The sequence below is a fragment of the Pelodiscus sinensis genome, chromosome 18 (assembly GCF_049634645.1).
Source record: "Pelodiscus sinensis isolate JC-2024 chromosome 18, ASM4963464v1, whole genome shotgun sequence".
Lineage (NCBI taxonomy): Eukaryota > Metazoa > Chordata > Testudines > Trionychidae > Pelodiscus > Pelodiscus sinensis.
The window spans coordinates 2,627,802-2,646,013 of NC_134728.1; the positions used below are offsets into that span (position 1 = coordinate 2,627,802).

Consider the following 18,212-nt stretch of genomic DNA (forward strand, 5'->3'; position numbering starts at 1 on the left):
CCCAGGCACCAGGCAGAATTTGCCTTAGTTGGTGCTTCCAGAAAAAAGAGGTTGGGGGAGGAGAGAGAACATAAGAACGGTCAGACTGGGTCAGACCAAAGATCCATCTAGCCCAGTGTCCTGTCTGCCGACGGTGGCCAATAGCAGATGCCCCAGAGGGAGGGACCACAACAGGTAATCTTCATGTCATCCCTCCCCTATCACCTACTTCCAGAGAAACAGAGTCAAGGGACACCATTCCTACGCATCCTGGCTAATAGCCAGGTCTTGACAAATCCGTGTACTCACCTGTGGCGAGTAGATTTCAGCCAGTCGCCCCGTTCACCAGCAGCGCACGCATGTGCAATGCAGGTCTGGTGCATGCGCAGTGCGGGGCTGGTGAGTGGATTTTGCTGCAGTTTGTCAAACCCTGCTAATAGCCATTGATGGACCTAACCTCCATGAATCTATCTAGCTCTTTTTTTTGAACCTTGTTAAAATCCTAATCTTCACAATATCCTCCGGCAAGGAGTTCCACGGGTTGACTGTGTGCTGAGTGAAGAAAAACTTCCTTTTGTTTGTTTTAAACCCGCTGCCTATTAAATTCATTTAGTGACCCCTAGTTCTTATGTTGTGGAAATAAATAAATAACTTTTCCTTGTTCACTTTTTCCACACAAGTCATGATTTTTTTTAACACCTCTCTCCTATCCCTCCTGAGCCTCCTCTTTTCTAAGCTGAAAAGTCCAAGTCTTTTTAATCTCTCTTCATATGGGATTGTTAGAAGGAGGGTGATGAGCTACCAAAAACGATGGAAAGCCCTTCAGCTGCCATTGTTTCCATCCCTGATCATCTCCTTCCTCCCTTCCTTTCCTGCCACACCCCTCCCCCAAGGAGCATGGCCCAGCCAGCACTTAGTGTTTCCACTAGCCACCCTATTGATTATTCGATGGCTGGTTTGCTTGTTCCTGCCTCGCTGACATAAGGGATGCTGGCAGCACTTTCCATGCAGGGGGGAAACAGGTCAAGGACAGCGGCACTAACTGTAGCTTGTCTCAGCTGCTCTTCCCTTGTGGGGCAGAGGAGGCCTGGTGGGAGCCAAAAGGAGACCCACTGACTGGGACGCAGAGCAGTCCTAGGCCAGGCTACGCTAAAAGGGAAGGTCGAATCAAGATATGCAACTCCAGTTCTGTTAATTACGTAGCTGGAGTCGACATACCTTGACTTGAGTTTCCCCGCCATTCCCACAACAGGAGGCCGATGGGAGCAAAGACTGCTGTAGGCTTCCTTTACTCCTCGCGGGAGTACCTGCTGCCAACAAGGGTGCCTTCTGAGTTTGATTTAGCGGGTCTTAATTAGACCCGCTAAATCAAACTCCGGAAGATCAATCGTGGCAGCGTCAATCTTGCATTTAGTAGAGACATGGTCATATTTTCCATAGGCGTATGGTATGTTGGATAGCGTGTGAACAGGAGGGAATGTAAAAGAGGCACGGTATTCATCGATTATAAGGCCAAAGGGATGGTTGTGGTCATTTTGGTCCAGTGGTTTTCAACCAGGGATACACAAACGCTTTGGAGTGCACACAGGTCTCTTGGGGTGGGGGCAAAGAGGGAAGACCTCAGATCATCTAGAGATGTGCCTAGATTTACAACAGGCGACTTAAACAACATAAGTGAAGTCAATACAAACTAAAATGTCATACAAATACTGACTTGTACGTACTGCCCTGTATACAATACACTGGAATGTAGGCACCATCTTTACCTTCCAATGGATGTATTTTATAATTATATGGTAAAAGCGAGAAATCGGCCATTTTTCAGTGCAGCTTTTGTGTTCGTAGGTCTGATTGGGTAAGCAAGTCATTGGGAAGTGAGGAGCAACTTGGGGTACGTGAGACAGCTCACACTCCTGACGGTACAATTGTCTGGACAGGTTGTCAGCTGCTGATCGAGGCTGGTGTCCTATCTGAGATGGGCTGTGGAGCTTCCCTGAATTAATTTCTATTGGAAATGGAGCTGATCGTCCGGAAAACTAGCCCGTCTGGAGTTGAAAATGTCCAGTCAGAGAGAACCCATCCCAGTGATTAATCGCTTCTCCCCACCCCTTCCTGCCTCTTATCAGAAGCAGCAAGGGGAAGGGAGCAGGTGCTGGTGCTGGAGTGAGCTGGCTTAAAAGCTGGTCTCCCCCCCCACAAGACCCCGTAGGGGGCATGGGAGGCCGAGGCGTGGTGGGGGAATCGGGCGCTGCAGCTCTGCAGTTCCCTCCCTTATCGACTACTCGATTAGCTGATTAAATGCAATTTAACATCCTTACCCTGGTTGGGAACCATTGCTCTAGAACACCTCTTGGGAGAAGTTAGGTGCTGCCATCATGTGTTCTAGATTTCTCGTCCCTTGCAGTTCCTTATTCCTAGTCCAGAGCCTGATCGAAAGGAAAAATTCGGATTGTCTTCAGTGAAGCAGGCTCCTTATGTGCATTACAAACAGACCCATTTGTTTTCTTCACAAGAGTCTCTGCGCATGCTGCCCTGCCTGGCACGTCTGATCTCTTTGTGCCATGGATGATTTTTATTTAACTGAGGAGTAAAATAGCAGGAGACTATATCCCCTCTTGAGGCATGCATGTTACCGGCTCTCTGGCTCCAGCAGGAGAGGGGGATCTAGCTAAGGCCCGGAGCTGGGAGCTAGGGACTTGTCTTCTACTCCCCATCGGCCAGCTGATTCATTGTGAAATTTTAGGCGAGTGGCTTCAGTTCTGGCCTCAGTTTCTCTTCTGTGACACAGGAGGAAAGTTGGGCGGGGGGGGGGGGATGGAGGCTAATATCGATGAAGTGGTTTGAGAGCCCTGCGTGAAAGGCCCGGAGAAGAGGACGGGAGCGGGGCGGGTGGCGATAAAACCGAAGGAGGGTGATTAACCCACCGGAATGGTGAATGGAAACACACGTTCTGGAGCAAGTCTGCATAGAGCGGAGCTCAGCAGAGCTCCTCCGACATGGCCCGGGGCCCGCTCCCAGGTGGCCTTTCCCCGGCGCTGGGCAGGCTGCGCATCTGACGGTGCTTCCATTGTCGTCTGCGTGTGTTCCATGTAGCAACCCGCAGGTCCAAAGTGCCAGCTCCAGCGCACACGCCAGACAAAGCCGGCCTTTGCCCCGGAGAGCTCCCAAAGCCTGCTCCAGCTCTCCCGCGGGGGTGTCTGTCTAGGGACGTTTCCCCCCTCCCCTTCCAGTTCTCACTCTCTTTCCTCCTGTCTCTCTGTCTAGCTGGAGCGCCGGTTACCTCCTTCCCAGCACCCGCAGTGCCGTTGCTATGTCCCTGCCGGGAAGCAGACGGCCCTCCACCGGCTCTCGAAGGTGAATACGTCCAACCTATTGTCCCCTGGAGGAGGAGAGTGCAGTCTCTGCAGTGCCTTTGCCCATAAGATGCAAACTAGCGGCCAGTTTCCTACTCCTCCCAAATGCAGTGAGAATGCAGGAGTCGCTCTGGCGTAGGTGCAGCTGCGGACGAGTGACGGGGTTGGAGAGGCCCCCCCACCCCCGCGACTCCCCGGCCCCTTCCAGCGAGAATATTCATTTAAGAAGGGAGCTAGCAAGGCCCCCTGCGCCATTGTGTTCGGTCCAAACTCCAGGGTTGGGCTTTTGTTGAAATACCGTGTTGCATGTCGTCTGCGCGTGGGCCCACGTTCGTGCAGGTGGAACGTCGACAGGCTCCGGTTGTTTGCGGGTGGAATCGAACCTGGGACCTCTGGATAGGGTTGCCAGGTGTCCGGTATTCCACCGGACAGTCCAGTTTTGGGGCCCTCTGTCCGGTTAAAAAAAACCCTCAGAACATACCGGACATGTGTAATGTCCGGTATGTTCTGGTTTTCCGGCTGGGCGCCCGATGGAAGCCAGGTGGGGGCGGGGGAAGGTGGCTGGGAGGCGGGGAGCGACCGGCGCTGGCAGCCTCTGGTTGCGTCTTGGGGAGGAGGAGAAGCCCTGTCCGTGCTCCTGAGCGCTGTTCAAGCGCGTTGTGGAGCAATAGCCAGACTCGCTCGTGCTTTGCCAGGACCGTGCGCAGGATGGAAAACGCCCTGGGATCTGCCTGTGCCCGGGTCAGTCCCACTTCCTGGCAGCCAATTCTCTCCTGCCCCGCCCTCTCTGGCCAGCCCCACTCCCTCTGACCCTTCCCGGCTCCTCCCGACCCTCATCCAGCTAGCCCTGCTCCTCCCGACCCCCTTCCGGCTAGCCCTGCTCCTCCCGACCCCCTTCCGGCTAGCCCTGCTCCTCCCGACCCCCTTCCGGCTAGCCCTGCTCCTCCTGACCCCCTCCCAGCTAGCCCTGCTCCTCCCGACCCCCTCCCGGCTAGCCCTGCTCCTCCCGACCCCCTTCCGGCTAGCCCTGCTCCTCCCGACCCCCTCCCGGCTAGCCCTGCTCCTCCCGACCCCCTCCCGGCTAGCCCTGCTCCTCCCGACCCCCTTCCGGCTAGCCCTGCTTCCTGCTGGCCAGTTCTCCTTCTCTCGATCTCTCTCAGCGAACCCTGCTGCTCCCAACCCCCCTGCCCCGACCAGCCCTGTTTCCCATGTGACACCCCCCCCCCAATCTCCCCTGGCCAGCCCCACTGCTTCTACCGCCCCCCTCCCCCCCCCATCCATCAAGTGTGTCCAGTATTTTTTCTGAAGCTACCTGGTAACCCTACCTCTGGAGCTTCGTGCAGGAACCTCTACAGCTTGAGCTAACAGCCAGCTGGCTCCCGGCTAAGGCCGTAGAGTAAACTCATTACACTGTCCCTGAGTGGGCTCACCGCCACCCCCACCCTCCAGTAGGCGTGTGGGTTACTGATGCCCCCTTGCCGTGTTGTTTCTGCGCTGCAGAAAGTGATACCGGGATTCTCTCTTCACTGCTGTTGGGCCAAAGGCAGGTGGTGAGTGTTGGTGCCCTTGTCCTCAGCCACTGGGGTGAAGACCGGAGAGTTTGGGCGGGGTGGGGGGGGGCCTTGAAGAGGTCGTCCCTAAGCTGCTGGACTCGGAACAATCTGAGGACAGGGATGCGTGTTCACCCCGGAGCGTGTTCATTGCTCACGTCCTCCCCGCACAGGGGTTACTTAAAAACACAACAGTGGCCAGACTGGGTCAGAGCAAAGGCCCATCCATCTGTCTGCCGACGGGCCAGTGCCAGATGCTCCAGAGGGAGTGAACAGAACCAGGAAGCATCCAGTGATCCTCTGTCACCCATTCCCAGCCACCAACAGAGACTAGGGATGCCGTTCCTACCCATCCCGACTAATAGACATTGATGGACCTATACTCCCTGAATGTATCTAGTTAAAGTCCTGGCCTTTGCACCATCCTCTGGCAAGGAGTTCCACAGGTTGACTGTGCACTGCATGAAGCAAAACTTCCTTTTGTTTGTTTTAAACTTGCTCCCTCTTCTTTTCAATTGGTAACCCCTAGTTCTTAGGTTATGGGAGCCAGGAAATAACTTTTCCTTATTCACTTTCTCCACACCAGTCATGATCTTATAGCCTTCTATCATATCCCCCCAAAGTCTCCTCTTTTCTAAACGGAGAAGTCCCCGTCTTTCACGCCTGCTCGTGTCCATGCCTTGCTCGCAGTCCCGGCAGAGTAGTGATGGGACGCTCTGGAGCAAGCGATGCCCAGAGGTGGCTTTTCACACTGATTTGGGAGCAGGAGCGTGGACTTGGCTATAAGTGAAATTCCAGCGAGGTTGGGGGCGGGGAGGTAGCAGCAGGTGCGAAGGGAAACTGTGTCCTTTGTTATCACCGCGGGAGGGAGGAGAGCTTCAGCAGCTCCACACCAGAAGCCTCCCCCGAGGCAAAACTCACCCTTGCTCTCCTGGGGTACCAGACCCCTGAATCGGGACAGGGAGCCTGCAGCGCCCTCTGCTGGGCTCCTCAAGAGCTGCAGGGGCTCTTTGTGGCACTGGGCAGGTAGATAGGTGAGTTGGGGCCAAGCAGCCACGCCAGGCCTGGCTCCCGGGGGGCAAGAGGACAGCGCAGGGGGTGCAGCGCCCTGCCGCCCCCCCACCCCAGGGCCGTTGGGGCCGTGACCGTTGCGAGACAGCCTTGCCCTGTTCCATCTTGATCCCTGCTGTTTTTGTCCTTTTGTCTTGTGTGTCCTGGTGTCCGTGGCGGTGTGGAAGCCGTGGGTTTTACGGAAGGAGTGGCTTGGCCTCGTTCTTTAAGTCTTCAGCGCCCCCTGCCACTCCGACTGAGAAACAGCCTCTTCTTCCTGCCTCCAGGCGCCCCTCTCCCCCCGTGAGCATGCGGGACACCTACGGCACCTCTTCGCTGAGCAGCAGCAGCAACTCGGGCTCCTGCAAGGGCAGCGACAGCAGCCCCACCCCAAGGTAACCGGTCCGGGGCGCCGGGGGGAGGCCCCCTCGCCCGCCCGCTGCAGGGGATCCGGCCCGGCAGGGACCAGGGGGCTGCCCGTGGCTTGGGGAGATTTCGCCAAGGGGTTCTTGTCCGGGAAGCCTCGAAGGCGGACTGCTGCAGAGAGCACGGCCATTTTCCCCAGTCGCTGGCTGTCCCGGCAATGAGCAGCCTGGGTCGGAGTCCCGGGCATGACGTCCCTTAGTCCTGTGGGCCGGGGAATGCGCACGTGCCATCAGGCCAGGCACGGCGAGTTTTCAGAACGGTCACGTCAGAGGCAGGTTTGGCCCTGGTGTCCTTGTCCACAACGTCCCCCTCCCGACTCCATTTCCTTTCCCTCCCATCATCTTGATTTTCAAACACCCTTTTCCCTTTGTTGCTTCCCCGCCCCCCATCACCCACGCTGTTGCCTCTTGTCTGCTCCCCCTCCTCGCACACCGGTGGGATACCGCGAGAGCCGTCAGGCGCCCGGGAGACAAGCACTGTCGGCGGTTGTCCCTCGGTGATGCCCAGAGGATGCCGGACGGGAAGGCGGGAGACCGCTGGGCTTGTCGGAAGAGGAGAATTCTGCCTGGGCCCTGTGATGGTAGAGCACGGAGCACACGCAATGGCCCCGGAGACTCGACACAGCTCCTGTTGCTCCGCTTTCCCCTGGGAGTGGGCCCCTAGGTCTGGGGATGCTGTGAAATGCAGACAGCTAAGTTGCTCCCCGGTCTCTAATGAGTCGTTCGTGCCCCCATCTCTGCTCCCAGATGTAACTGCTGGTTCCCCATAGAAAGGCCCAGGCCGGGGAGAAACTGGCCAACTTCTCGTGAGAAGGAAACACCCCCCTCCCTCAGAGGGGGCTGGGAAGGACTGACCGGCTCAGAAAACCCCCGTCTTCCGGGCAGCTACTGGGAGCCCCTCGGCTCTCTGTCTGGCACCGCTTGTCTGCATGTCGTGCCGCAGCCCTTTGCCGACCCAGCACCCAGCTGGCTTGGGTTTCCGCACGTCTACTCCCCCTGCACACGCTGCACGTCTGAGCCGGGCCTTGCTCTGCCACATATCTTGGCGGGCTTTGCCCAGGCCGTGCAGCCGAAGGCATTGGCTGCGTGAACCTCAGCCCCCTGGCCTGGGGATAAACGACGCCGGGTTTCACAGCCAAGGGGCAATTTCTCCGTCCACCCCCCTTCACCGCGCTTGGCTCCCCCGTGCAGCTCCGTTGGCTTGAGACCAGCTGTGCCCATGGACACCGGCAGGGAAGGCGGCTTGTTTGTCTGCAGCGTTTCGTGTGCTGAGGGCTGGATCAAACCTCATTCCCAATGGGCCCCCCCAAACTCCTTGGTTCTCCAGAGACCCTCTCGGCCCACGGGTGCCCTGCTAGGAGAGACCCTTTGGGTTGATTTCTGGATGGATGCACAGCTCCGGCTAGCGATGACCTAGCAAGCTAGCCAGAGTCTGCAGCTAGAGGCTGGCTGGGGCTTCCTTTGGCAACGACCCGCCACCCTGCTCCCGTTCCAGGCTCCCACGCACTCGGGTCAAGATGCTTCCATCCCGAGAGGCAACCCCCCTTCTAATTCAGCCCCAGCCTTCTTGAGCAGCAGCTACTGATCATCCCCCTTGTCCAGCGGCTTCGTGCTGTCGACGGGTGGTGGCCGTCTGCCTTTCTTCGCCCCTGTGATGCCGCCAGGGTTTGGCCGTTGCTGTGCAGGAGCAAAGCCCACGATGAAGTCCTCGTCCCAGCCCCGAGAACCCTCTGGGTGCCCCTTCCTAGCAAGCAAGTTCTAATCCAGATCTCTCCGGCCCTGGGGAACGTGCTGCCGGTTCCGTGTTCCCGGGGAGAGCTCCCCCCTTGGGCTCCTTTAGAAAATCCCTGAGAATCTTGCCTTGCCGAGGAGCGAGATTAGGGGGTGTGCTGCCTGCAAGGGTCCCCTCTCGCCCAGCGGAGCTCTGCAAAGGTTCTCAGCTTCTTATCGGCCCAGCTTTCCTGCTGGCGTCTGCAAACGGGCCAGCGGCGTTTCTGCCAGCGCCTCTCGTCACAGGCGCCTTCTCTTCTGGCGCTTGCATTTTCCAGGGTTTGTCCGCCGCGCCCATCCTGCTGCCCACAGAGGGACTGTGAGCTGTTTGGGGGCAAGGGCTTGTCTTCGGTGGGTCTGTCCACGTCCGTGGATCTCTAGTGACCATGGCCACGTGGCTCAGGACTGCGGCACGGATCCTGCCTTGGAGGGGGGTGTCCCGAGGGAATCGGGGTACAGGCTCAGTCTGCTTTGAACTCTGAATGGAAATGCATTCGGCAGTTCCCAACGTTCTCCCCGGGTGTCCCACTCTAGGAGTAGCTTGCGCAGCTGGGCGAGAGGGGCGTCCTGTTAGTCCCACCGGCGGGATCTGGGCGGCTCTAGGTGTGGGCAGCTGGGGTGTCCCGCTGGAAGCCAGGAGGGCGGGTCATTCCGGGGGGTTGTACTTGGCATCCTGAGAAACGGGGGGGAAACCGTTAAAATTCCCCACTTGGTGACGCCCCTCTTGTTCTCTTGGAGATTCCTGGCTCCTAGCAGCCGGCGCCCTGGCTCCCGGTTGTGCAGAATCCCTGCCTGCAAAGCCAAGGAGCTGAGGGCAGTGCCGATGGAGCTGGACTTGGGTTGCTTGGTGGGGATGTTGACTGTCATGTTCCCCCAGGCGGCCAATCAAGTATAGCCTGTGCAGCGACAACCATGGCATAAAACCCCCCACTCCTGAGCAGTACCTGACCCCCCTCCAGCAGAAGGAGGTCTGCATTCGGCATCTGAAGGCCCGGCTGAAGGATACCCAAGAGAGACTCCAGGACAGGTAAGTGCTGGTGCAGGTGAGCAGGTAACAGGAGGAGCCCAACATCAGTGCACGCGAGGGAATGAGAAGGCTGTTGTTGGATGTGCAGGAACGCCGCAGAATCCTAGAACTGGCAGGGACCTCGAGAGGCTACCGAGTCCAGTCCGCTGCCCTCACAGCAGGACCCAGTACTGTCTAGACCATCCCCAACAGGTGTCTGTCCAACCTGCTCTTCAATATCTCCAGGGATGGAGATTCCACAACCTCCCCAGGCAACTTATTCCAGTGTTTAATCACCTTGACCGGTAGGAAGTTTTTCCTAATGTCCAACCTAAACCTCCTTTGCGGCAATTTAAGCTCATTGCGTCTTGTCCTGTCCTCAGAAGTCAAGGAGAACAATTTTTCTTTCTCCTCCTTGTAACACCTTTTTAGATACTTGAAAACAGCTCTCATGTCCCCCCTCAATCTTCTCTTTTCTAAACTAAACAAGCCCAATTCTTTCAGGCTTCCCTCATGGGTCATGTTTTCTAGACCTTCTCCAATTTCACCACCTTTCCTGGAATGTGTCCAGAACTGGACATGATACTCCGACTGAGGCCTAATCAGTGCAGAGTAGAGCGGAAGAATGACTCCTTGTGTCTTGCTCACAACGCTCCTGTTCATGCAGCCCAGAATCCTGTTTGCTTTTTTTTGCAACAGTATCACACTGTTGATTCGTATTTAGCTTATGGTCCATGATGACCCCTAGATCCCTTTCTGTGATGTTCCATATAATGTACTGGCCTATCTCTGGCAGTGGACAGTACCCACTGCTTTACCAAGGACACCAGGACATACGTAGTAGACAACTGTGACCAGCTGCAGGCCACTTGTGGTTGGTTGGTGCCCTGAAATGAGACTCGATACCTCTTGTCTAGCATAAAAATGTGCAGCTGGGGATCGTCTCGTTAGCCACAGGACTGGCTCCTTATGTGAATCTAAGCAGTTGGTAACATCCTGAGACAGTGAGTTCCACAGGTTAGACAGGAGTTGCGTAAGACGGGGCACGTTTGTCAGTGTTAAGTTTGTTGCCAAATTTGGGAGGGACATTTGGCGATTAGAGACTCATTTTCACCTGGTAAGTCTGTGACTCTTCCGTTCTCCACAAAGTTGTTCTGTGTCTGATTTTCATGAGCAGCAGCTATTGGTACTCGGGGTTGTTGACATTTCTACTTCTGTTCATTGAGCGGTGTACATGAATACATCTCCCCATGCCTTCCGATACCTGGTATCGTGGCGCTGTAGGGGAAGGGATGGAGTTGTGAGCTCTACTTATGGAGCAGTCGGTTAGATGGGACCCTTGGAGCCATCTGCTCTGATCTCCTATACGTTGCTGGACACAGATCCTCACCCACCCCCTGGAACAGACCCATAACCTCTGGCTGAGTTACTGAAGTCCTTAGATCCTGGTTTAAAGACTTCATGTTAGAGAGACTCCACCATTTACCCAAATTTAACCCTACGGAGCGGAGAAAATTCTCATCTGAAGGGATCTCTCTAAAAGATGCTTATAGGATTTCTGAACTACCGCCCCCCCCCCCCACACATACACACACTCTGCTTCCCTCAGAAAGTATCCCCACCACCATTATGTGCTTTCTTACTCCTTTCCCCATTGAACACACACATAAGAACGGCCATACTAGGTCAGACCAACGGCCCATCTAGTCCAGTATCCTGTTTGCCAACAGTGGCCAATACCAGATGCCCCAGTGGGAGGGAACACAACAGATAATCTTCACATAATCCCTCTCCTGTCAGCCATTTCCAGATACAGAGGCTAGGGACACCATTCCTACCCATCCCAGCTAATTGCCATTGATGGACCTAACCTCCATGAATCTATCTAGCTCTTTTTTGAACCCTGTTAAAGTTCTAGCCTTCACCACATCCTCTAGCAAGGAGTTCCACAGGTTAACTGTGCGCTGAGTGAAGCAAAACTTCCTTTTGGTTGTTTTAAACCTGCTGCCTATCCATTTCATTTGGTGACCCCTAGTTCTTAAACTGTGGGAATAAGTTAATAACTCTTCCTTATTCACTTTTTCTGCACCAGTCATGAGTTTATAGACCTCTGTCCTATTCCCCTTAGTCTCCTCTTTTCTAAGATGAAAAGTCCCGGTCTTTTTAATCCTTCTTCATATGGGACCCGTTCTAAACCCCTCGTCATTTTTGTTGCCCTTTTCTGAACCTTTTTCAATGCCAAGAGATCTTTTTTTGAGATGAGGCAACCACATCTGCACGCAGGATTCCAGATGTGGGTGTTCCATGGATTTATATAGAGGCATTAAGATAGTTTCTGTCTTATTCTCTATCCCTTTTGTAATGATTCCTAACGTTCTATTTGCTGCTTTGCCTGCTGCTGCACACGGAGTGGATGTTTTCAGAGAACTATCCTTAGTGACCCCAAGATCGCTCTCTTGTGTAGTTGTAGCCAAATTAGACCCTATCGTATTATATGTACAGTTGGGATTATGGTTTCCAATGTGCATTACTTTATATTTATCAGCATTACTTTTCATTTGCCATTTTGTTGCCCAATCACTTAGTTTGGCGAGATCTTTTTGAAGCTTTTCACAGTCTGCTTTGGTCTTCACTATCTTGAGCAGCTTGGTATCCTCTACACATTTCTCCACCTCAATGTTTACCCCTTTCTCTAGATCATTTATAAATAAGTTGAATAGGTCCTTGGACTGACCCTTGGGAAACACCACGTCTCCATTCTGAAAATTTACCATTTATTCCTACCCTTTGTCTCCTGTCTTTTAACCAGTTATCAGTCCGTGAAAGGACCTTCTCTCTTATCCCATGACAACTTACATTGCTTAAGAGCCTTTGGCGAGAGACCTTGTCAAAGGCTTTCTGGAAATCGTAGTACATTATATCCAGTGGATACCACTTGTCCACAAGTTTGTTAACCCCCCCCCCCCCCCTCAAAGAACTGTGGTAGATTAGTAAGGTATGATTTCCCTTTACAGAAACCATGTTGACTTTCTCCCAACAAATTATGTTCATCCATGTGTTGGAGCATAAGCTTTCGTGGGCAAAGACCCACTTTGTCAGATGCATGTAGTGGAAATCTCTAGATTAGCTGCTAGAAGTGGGCCTCATCCTCCCTGATTGGATCCACCACGTCATCTCCAGCCTGATCCTGGCCTGCATATTTATGCATGCATCTGACGAATTGGGTCTTTGCCCACGAAAGCTTATGCTCCAACACTTCGGTTAGTCTATAAGGTGCCACAGGTCTCCTCGCCGCTTTTGCAGATTCCGACTAACACGGCGACCCCTCTGATACTTGTTCATCCATGTGTCTGACAATTGTATTCTTTACTATAGTTTCAACTGATTTGCCCGGTACTGATGTTAGACTTACCGGTCTGTAATTGCCAGGATCACCTCGAGAGCCCTTTTGAAAAATTGGCATCGTGTTGGCTATCCAGTCATTGGGTACAGAAGCTGATTTCAAGGATAGGTTACAAACCACAGTGAATAGTTCTGCAGTTTCCCATTTGAGTTCTTTCAGAACTTGGGTGAATGCCATCTGGTCCCGGTGACTAACAACTGTTACACATCCCTCTCAGTGCTGCTGGTACCCGAGGGAACCTGGGATTGGCAGTCTGATCACGGAACAAGTCTTCCTGCCAAAGTCCTTCGTGTTTCCGTCTAGGACCATTTTAACCTGTGTTTGCCCTTCTCCTGGCCCAGAAGGTCTTTGCATAGGTCTGTGGTTCTCAACTGGTGGTCCATGGTGACTTTTTCGGTGGTCCCCAGGAACATTGTCCAAAGTTACACGGCGTGGGCAGGCACCAAAAATCTGTTAGTAAGAAATAAATTTCAAACCAAAATGTTCGTTGTCTGCTCTTTTTTATCATATCTCAAAAAGGAGGTGGTCCATGAAAATTTTTTGATTGGCCTGGTGGTCCGTGGACTGAAACGAGTTGAGAACCACGGGCAGAGGTGATAGACATAGCTGGTGAGTGGCGGGGGGGAGGTTGGACAATAAATTGCCCTCCAAGAGGGACCCCTGAAGCTCACCGTCCAAAGTACTTTTGAGTGTGGACTGTTAAAATTCCAGTCGGCGCCCCAGAACGCGTGGCCGTGGTAGTGATAGTCCGTCTGTCTGTCTGGTGCAGGGACACGGAGATTGAGGATCTGAAGACCCAGCTCTCCAGGATGCAGGAGGACTGGATTGAGGAGGAGTGCCACCGCGTGGAGGCTCAGCTGGCGCTCAAGGAGGCCCGGAAGGAGATCAAGCAGCTCAAGCAGGTGATCGACACGGTCAAGAACAACCTGCTGGAGAAGGACAAAGGCCTTCAGAAATACTTTGTGGACATCAACATCCAGAATAAGAAGCTGGAGACGCTGCTGCACAGCATGGAGGTAGCGCAGAACGGGGTGGTGAAGGAGGAAGGGGCGGGGGAGTCGGCGGGGGGCTCTCCAGCCCGGTCCCTCACCCGTAGCTCCACCTACACCAAGCTGAGCGACCAGGCAGCCGGGGACAGGAACGTGGGGGACTCGCAGACCCTGACGGCCGAGGAGATGGCCGACAGCGGCTTCGTGGCGGCCGACGACTCCCTGAGCCGGACGGACTTGCTGGAGCAGAGCAGCCTGCTCTCCTCGGGGGTCGAGTTCTGCACCGAGGAGGGGTCTCTGCAGAACTCGTTCACGCTGGGCTCCCGGCTTCCCACCAGCTCGACCTACGAGAAACTGCTGGGCGTGCACGGCAGCGTGGAGGCGGGGGTGCAGGCGAGCTGCATGCAGGAGCAGGCCATCCAGACAGACTTTGTGCATTACCAGCCAGACCTGGACACCATTCTGGAAAAGGTGACGTCGCAGGCTTGCAGCCTGGGCAGCCCCACTTCCGTGTGGGTGTCGGAAATGGAAGACCTAGCGCCCGCCTCCGAGGCTCTGGCCCCCAACATCTCCGGGACCAGGGACTCGATGGCGACCGATCCCCACTCTGTGATGGTGGTGACTGCAGGAGATGGGACAGAGACCCTTGCCCCAGAGGGCTACCCCGGAGCGGGGGCCCACAACCCTGCTGTGCACCAGCCCGCCAGCATCAGCCCGTCGGTCAGCGTCGCTTGCCCGCTGGAGGAAGACGTGACCGAGCTGAGTGCGGAAGCTACCGTGCCCAAAAGCTACTGGAGCCGTTATTTCATTGTGGATCTCTTGGCCGTGGTGGTGCCGGCCGTGCCCACGGTGGCCTGGCTGTGCCGCACACAGCGGCGGCAGGGCCAGCCCATATACAATATCAGCTCGCTGCTCCGCGGGTGCTGCACGGTGGCGCTGCACTCCTTACGGAAGATCAGCTGTCGCTCTGTCGGCAACCCAGGCGGCGGCAGCGCCCAGCCGTAACTCTCCTCTTCCGCCAGCCAATCGCATTGCACATGCTTCGAGGCCCGAGGGTGTGAAACGGCCGGATTTGATTTGACCGCTGATTGTAAATGCCAGACACGTGGCCCGTTCCCTTTATTTATTTGAAGTCCGGGGGCAGCTGGACGTGCTCTGATCTGCTGCGTCGAGATTATGCAATTCCAGTGCGGGGGCGGGGGCTCGCCGGGTCCCGAGTTGACGAGATTGGGGGTTGGCTTTGGCTGCGGAGACGTTGGAGGAATAAAAAAGGCCGAGTGGAGAAGAGCGGCGTGGAGGTGTGGAGGCCCCCGCCTCCGTGCGGAAGGACGCTCGCCCAGCAGGCGATGTAGCGGATGGGTTTTGCACTGTTCACGAGTGAAGTCTGCATAGTGCACGCAGGGTGGGTGCACACTGTGCAGCCCCCTGTGGTAGCCAGTCCCAGAGCCGACTCCACGCTCGTGCGGCGGGGCTAACCAGTGCAGGGGAGCCATTCCTGCTCCGCCTCGGAGTTTCAAACTTTTTTCCCCTCGTGATCCAGTTGAAGAAAACAATTGATGCTGTGACCCAACGTGGTGGTATCTTTTGACTAGAGCGCGGCTCCCGTGGGGGCCAAGGTGAGGGGCCAGGCGTGCTCCAGGTTCCGGAGGCTCAGCCCTGGGGCAAGGGGTTGGTACTTGGGATTGGCCATGGCTTCCCCTCCAGTGGCTCCCGGTCAGGCTTCCTGCCTTCGGCGCCGTCAGCCGCATTGTGCCCTGGGAGCAGCCAGGGGCGGGCCTGGCTCCTAACTGGAGGTACGCAAGCAGCTCTGCACACTGCTCTGACCCACAGGCACAGAGCCCGCCCCTCGCCCCCGCCCCCAGCTCCCATGGGCCAGGAATTGGCCAATGGGAGTGTGGAGGCAGCGCATGGAGCCCCGGGGCCCCTCCCCTTGGGAGCCAGACGTGCCGCTGGCTGCTTGCTGAGCCAGTGCCAGGAGAGGGAGGAAGATGCCCCCCCCACTCGTCACCTGGCCCCCCTACAGCCCGGCGCCCCAGTGCCTCACACCGTGCAACCCTGAGCTGGGTCACGACCCCTAGTTTGAAAACCGCTGCTCTGGCCCTTCCCACAGTCACTTCAGCTAGGCCGGGGGCTCAAACTCAGGGCCAGGGCCAGTCCTCAAGTCCGCCTCACAGGCCAGAGACCACCCCCCTCTGGCAGCAGCTCTGAGGGGGGGCAGGTGTCTCCGTTCGCTGGGGGAGGAGGGGAGGGAGGATGTGTCTCCCAGTCCCACCTGCCAGCCTGTGCTCTTCTCCCCCCCCCCCCCCCACCTCCTCTGTGCCAGGGAGGCAAAATGCCTTGGGAGCCCCCCCCCCCCCCCCCCCGGTAGCACAGCAGGGCTAGGGCGCCTTCTGGCTGCTGGCTCCATGCCGCTGCTGGCACGTCCCTGTGGCACCAGGGAGGTGTGTGCAGAACTGTCCCATCCATAGGATGGTTCAGGGCAGCTGCCCCGGCCCCCTGGCTTTGCCCGTGTCCCATGGTGGCTGCTGCAGCTGCCCTGTGAGTGGGGCAGTCTCCCACACGCAGGTTATCCCGTGGACCTAGGGCCTGGGAGATGGTGGCAGAGCAGAGGCCACTGGGTCACTCTGATCCCCCCCCCCCCCCAGCTACTGCAGGGGCCCAACCAGTGCTGCAGTCTTCCCCCTCCCCCCCCCCCCCCCCGGTCCCCTGGCAAGTCCTGAGGCTGCATCTGCTGGGGAAGGAGCTGGGGGGGGGGAGGGAGAGGGCAGAGCAGCAGTGGAAGAGGCAAGGAAGGGATGGAGCAGGGGCTGGGCTTGGGGGGAGGATGTGGACACACCCAGCCACGGCTGCAGGGACTCCCAGGCCGGCTTGTGGAGCTGTAGGGGGTCCGTGGCTGAAAGTTTGAGACTCCCGATCCATTTTCCTGGACTGATGGAGCCCTTCCACCCCACCCTGCCTCCCTTGCCTAATCCTCTTCTGCTGTTCCCTCCGCGCACAGGCCGGCTCACATGAGGTTAGCTGCCCAGCCGGCCTTTCACCGCAGTGCACTTGTTCTGTCGTGGTTCCCAGCGCACATCCCTGCGGCTGTGATCGGTGTACGGGGCAACCTCCCCCGTGCTCGGAGAACAGGGGCTAGAGCCGGACGTGGCTACGTCTCCCGAGCGCCGTGGCAGAGAGTCGTTTAACGGGTGGCGGCCAAGAGGGAAATGGAGACCTTTTGCGTTGGGGGTATGGGCTCGAAGGGACGTCCTTATGCTGAGCAGAATCAGCAGAGAGGGCTGAGGTCCTGGCTTGCAGAAAAGAGCAAAATCTAACGCGGTCTGAGAACAGGTGCAGGACGGGGCTTCCCTCTTTTTAAGAGCAGAGCCGGAGCCGGGAGGGCTGCCCAAATCGGTTCCCTGGGCCCGAGGGAGGCCTCCCGCACAGGGTGGGGGCCCTGGACTGAATGAAGAAAGGCTTGTGCACAAATTCACTTTGGAAACTACGTGACTGTCCCTCCCTTGTCCTTGGTGCCTCCCGGGGACTTGGACCTGCTTGTTCAAGTCCTTGCCCTGCTCTATAGCTCCTGCTCCTCCCAGAGCCCACTGCTCAGCCTCGGCGCGGTGTTATCTCTGCAGCCAGGGTGCCCAAGAAAGCGCTGTAGCGTTCAGTCCATGCTTGGCACCACGGCCACTTTTTTGCCTATAGACGTCCCCATGTAGAAATTGGCAGAGATGGCCGCAGGTTTCAATGACAGGCCGAGGCCACGAGGGTCACCCTCTGCCACGGACAAACCAGCACGCCAGGGTGCTGTGCGTCTGCCCTGCTCCCTCCCAGCGCTTTGCTCTGGCTCCTCTCCGCTCCAGGGTGTCTGGGAGCAGTGCAGGGGGAGGGGGGCGTCTGGTGACCCGTCGCTGCAGAGTTCTCGGCACTGATTCCGAAAGCCGCGGGTGCCTGAACTTGCCCGTGACAGAGCCCTGGTTTGCTGGCCGGGGGTGGGGGCACCGAGCAGGGGGGCACAGGGAGAGCACAGCCCTGTCCTCTGTCTGAAACAGGCTGGCAGAGAATGTCTTCAAGTGAGGGTGGCCTCGTGGCATGCCTTGAAAAGCCAAACTCACAGCAGAGCTGGATCAGCTGGGGATGAATGCCTGGAGAGAATGAGGCTTCATCCACGCCCCTTCCTCTGCCCGGCCGGGTGCCCAGCACCAGCCTGCGGGCCCATCCCCGTGCCCTGGCACCAGCCAGCGGTTCGGGGTTCTTCGCAGAGCTTGGCCCGGGCAGCCCGAAAACTCCACTCGGTGCGTTTGGGTGGCCTGGCCTCCGTCTGCTCTGCACGTGACTGCCTGGCAGGGCCTGAGTTTCTGTACCCACCCTGCCCGTGCACAGCGGTAACTATGCACATGGACCCTGCCTACAGAACGGCGCACGCCTGCTTCTGAACCAGGCAGCAAAGATTGTGTTTACCTTGGCGATTACTTGAACTCACAATGTTTCTTCTCTTACGTTCCCCTGCCCCGGCCCACAGCCATTTCCCCCCACACTTTGGGGGAGGGCAGAGTTTGATTTTGGGATGGTTTAGCGCTACTTTCAGGGTGGGGGTCCAGTCATCTGATCACACTGCTGCACCTCCCCGTGGTTTCCCCCTCCAGCTCAGACTGTCAAACCGCTTTATTTCCACTCTACCACAGGTGGCTGGCTACCTTGGTCA

General features: G+C 56.7%; 1 protein-coding gene across 2 annotated transcripts in view; it reads left to right on the top strand.

Annotated features, from left to right (window-relative positions):
* SNPH (syntaphilin) overlaps positions 1–17,444 on the top strand; it is a 44,577-nt gene extending 27,133 nt beyond the window's left edge. Inside the window, exons 3-6 of one of the 2 annotated variants that reach the window (XM_075900902.1) lie at positions 3,244–3,333; positions 6,121–6,327; positions 9,005–9,154; positions 13,306–17,444. In XM_075900902.1, coding sequence (XP_075757017.1) covers positions 3,290–3,333; positions 6,121–6,327; positions 9,005–9,154; positions 13,306–14,530 — 1,626 coding nt within the window. In that variant the 5' untranslated portion in view covers positions 3,244–3,289 and the 3' untranslated portion in view covers positions 14,531–17,444. The remainder of the gene's footprint in view (positions 1–3,243; positions 3,334–6,120; positions 6,328–9,004; positions 9,155–13,305) is intronic. The other variant, XM_075900903.1, reaches the window with a different exon arrangement.
* The last annotated feature ends 768 nt before the right edge of the window (positions 17,445–18,212 follow it).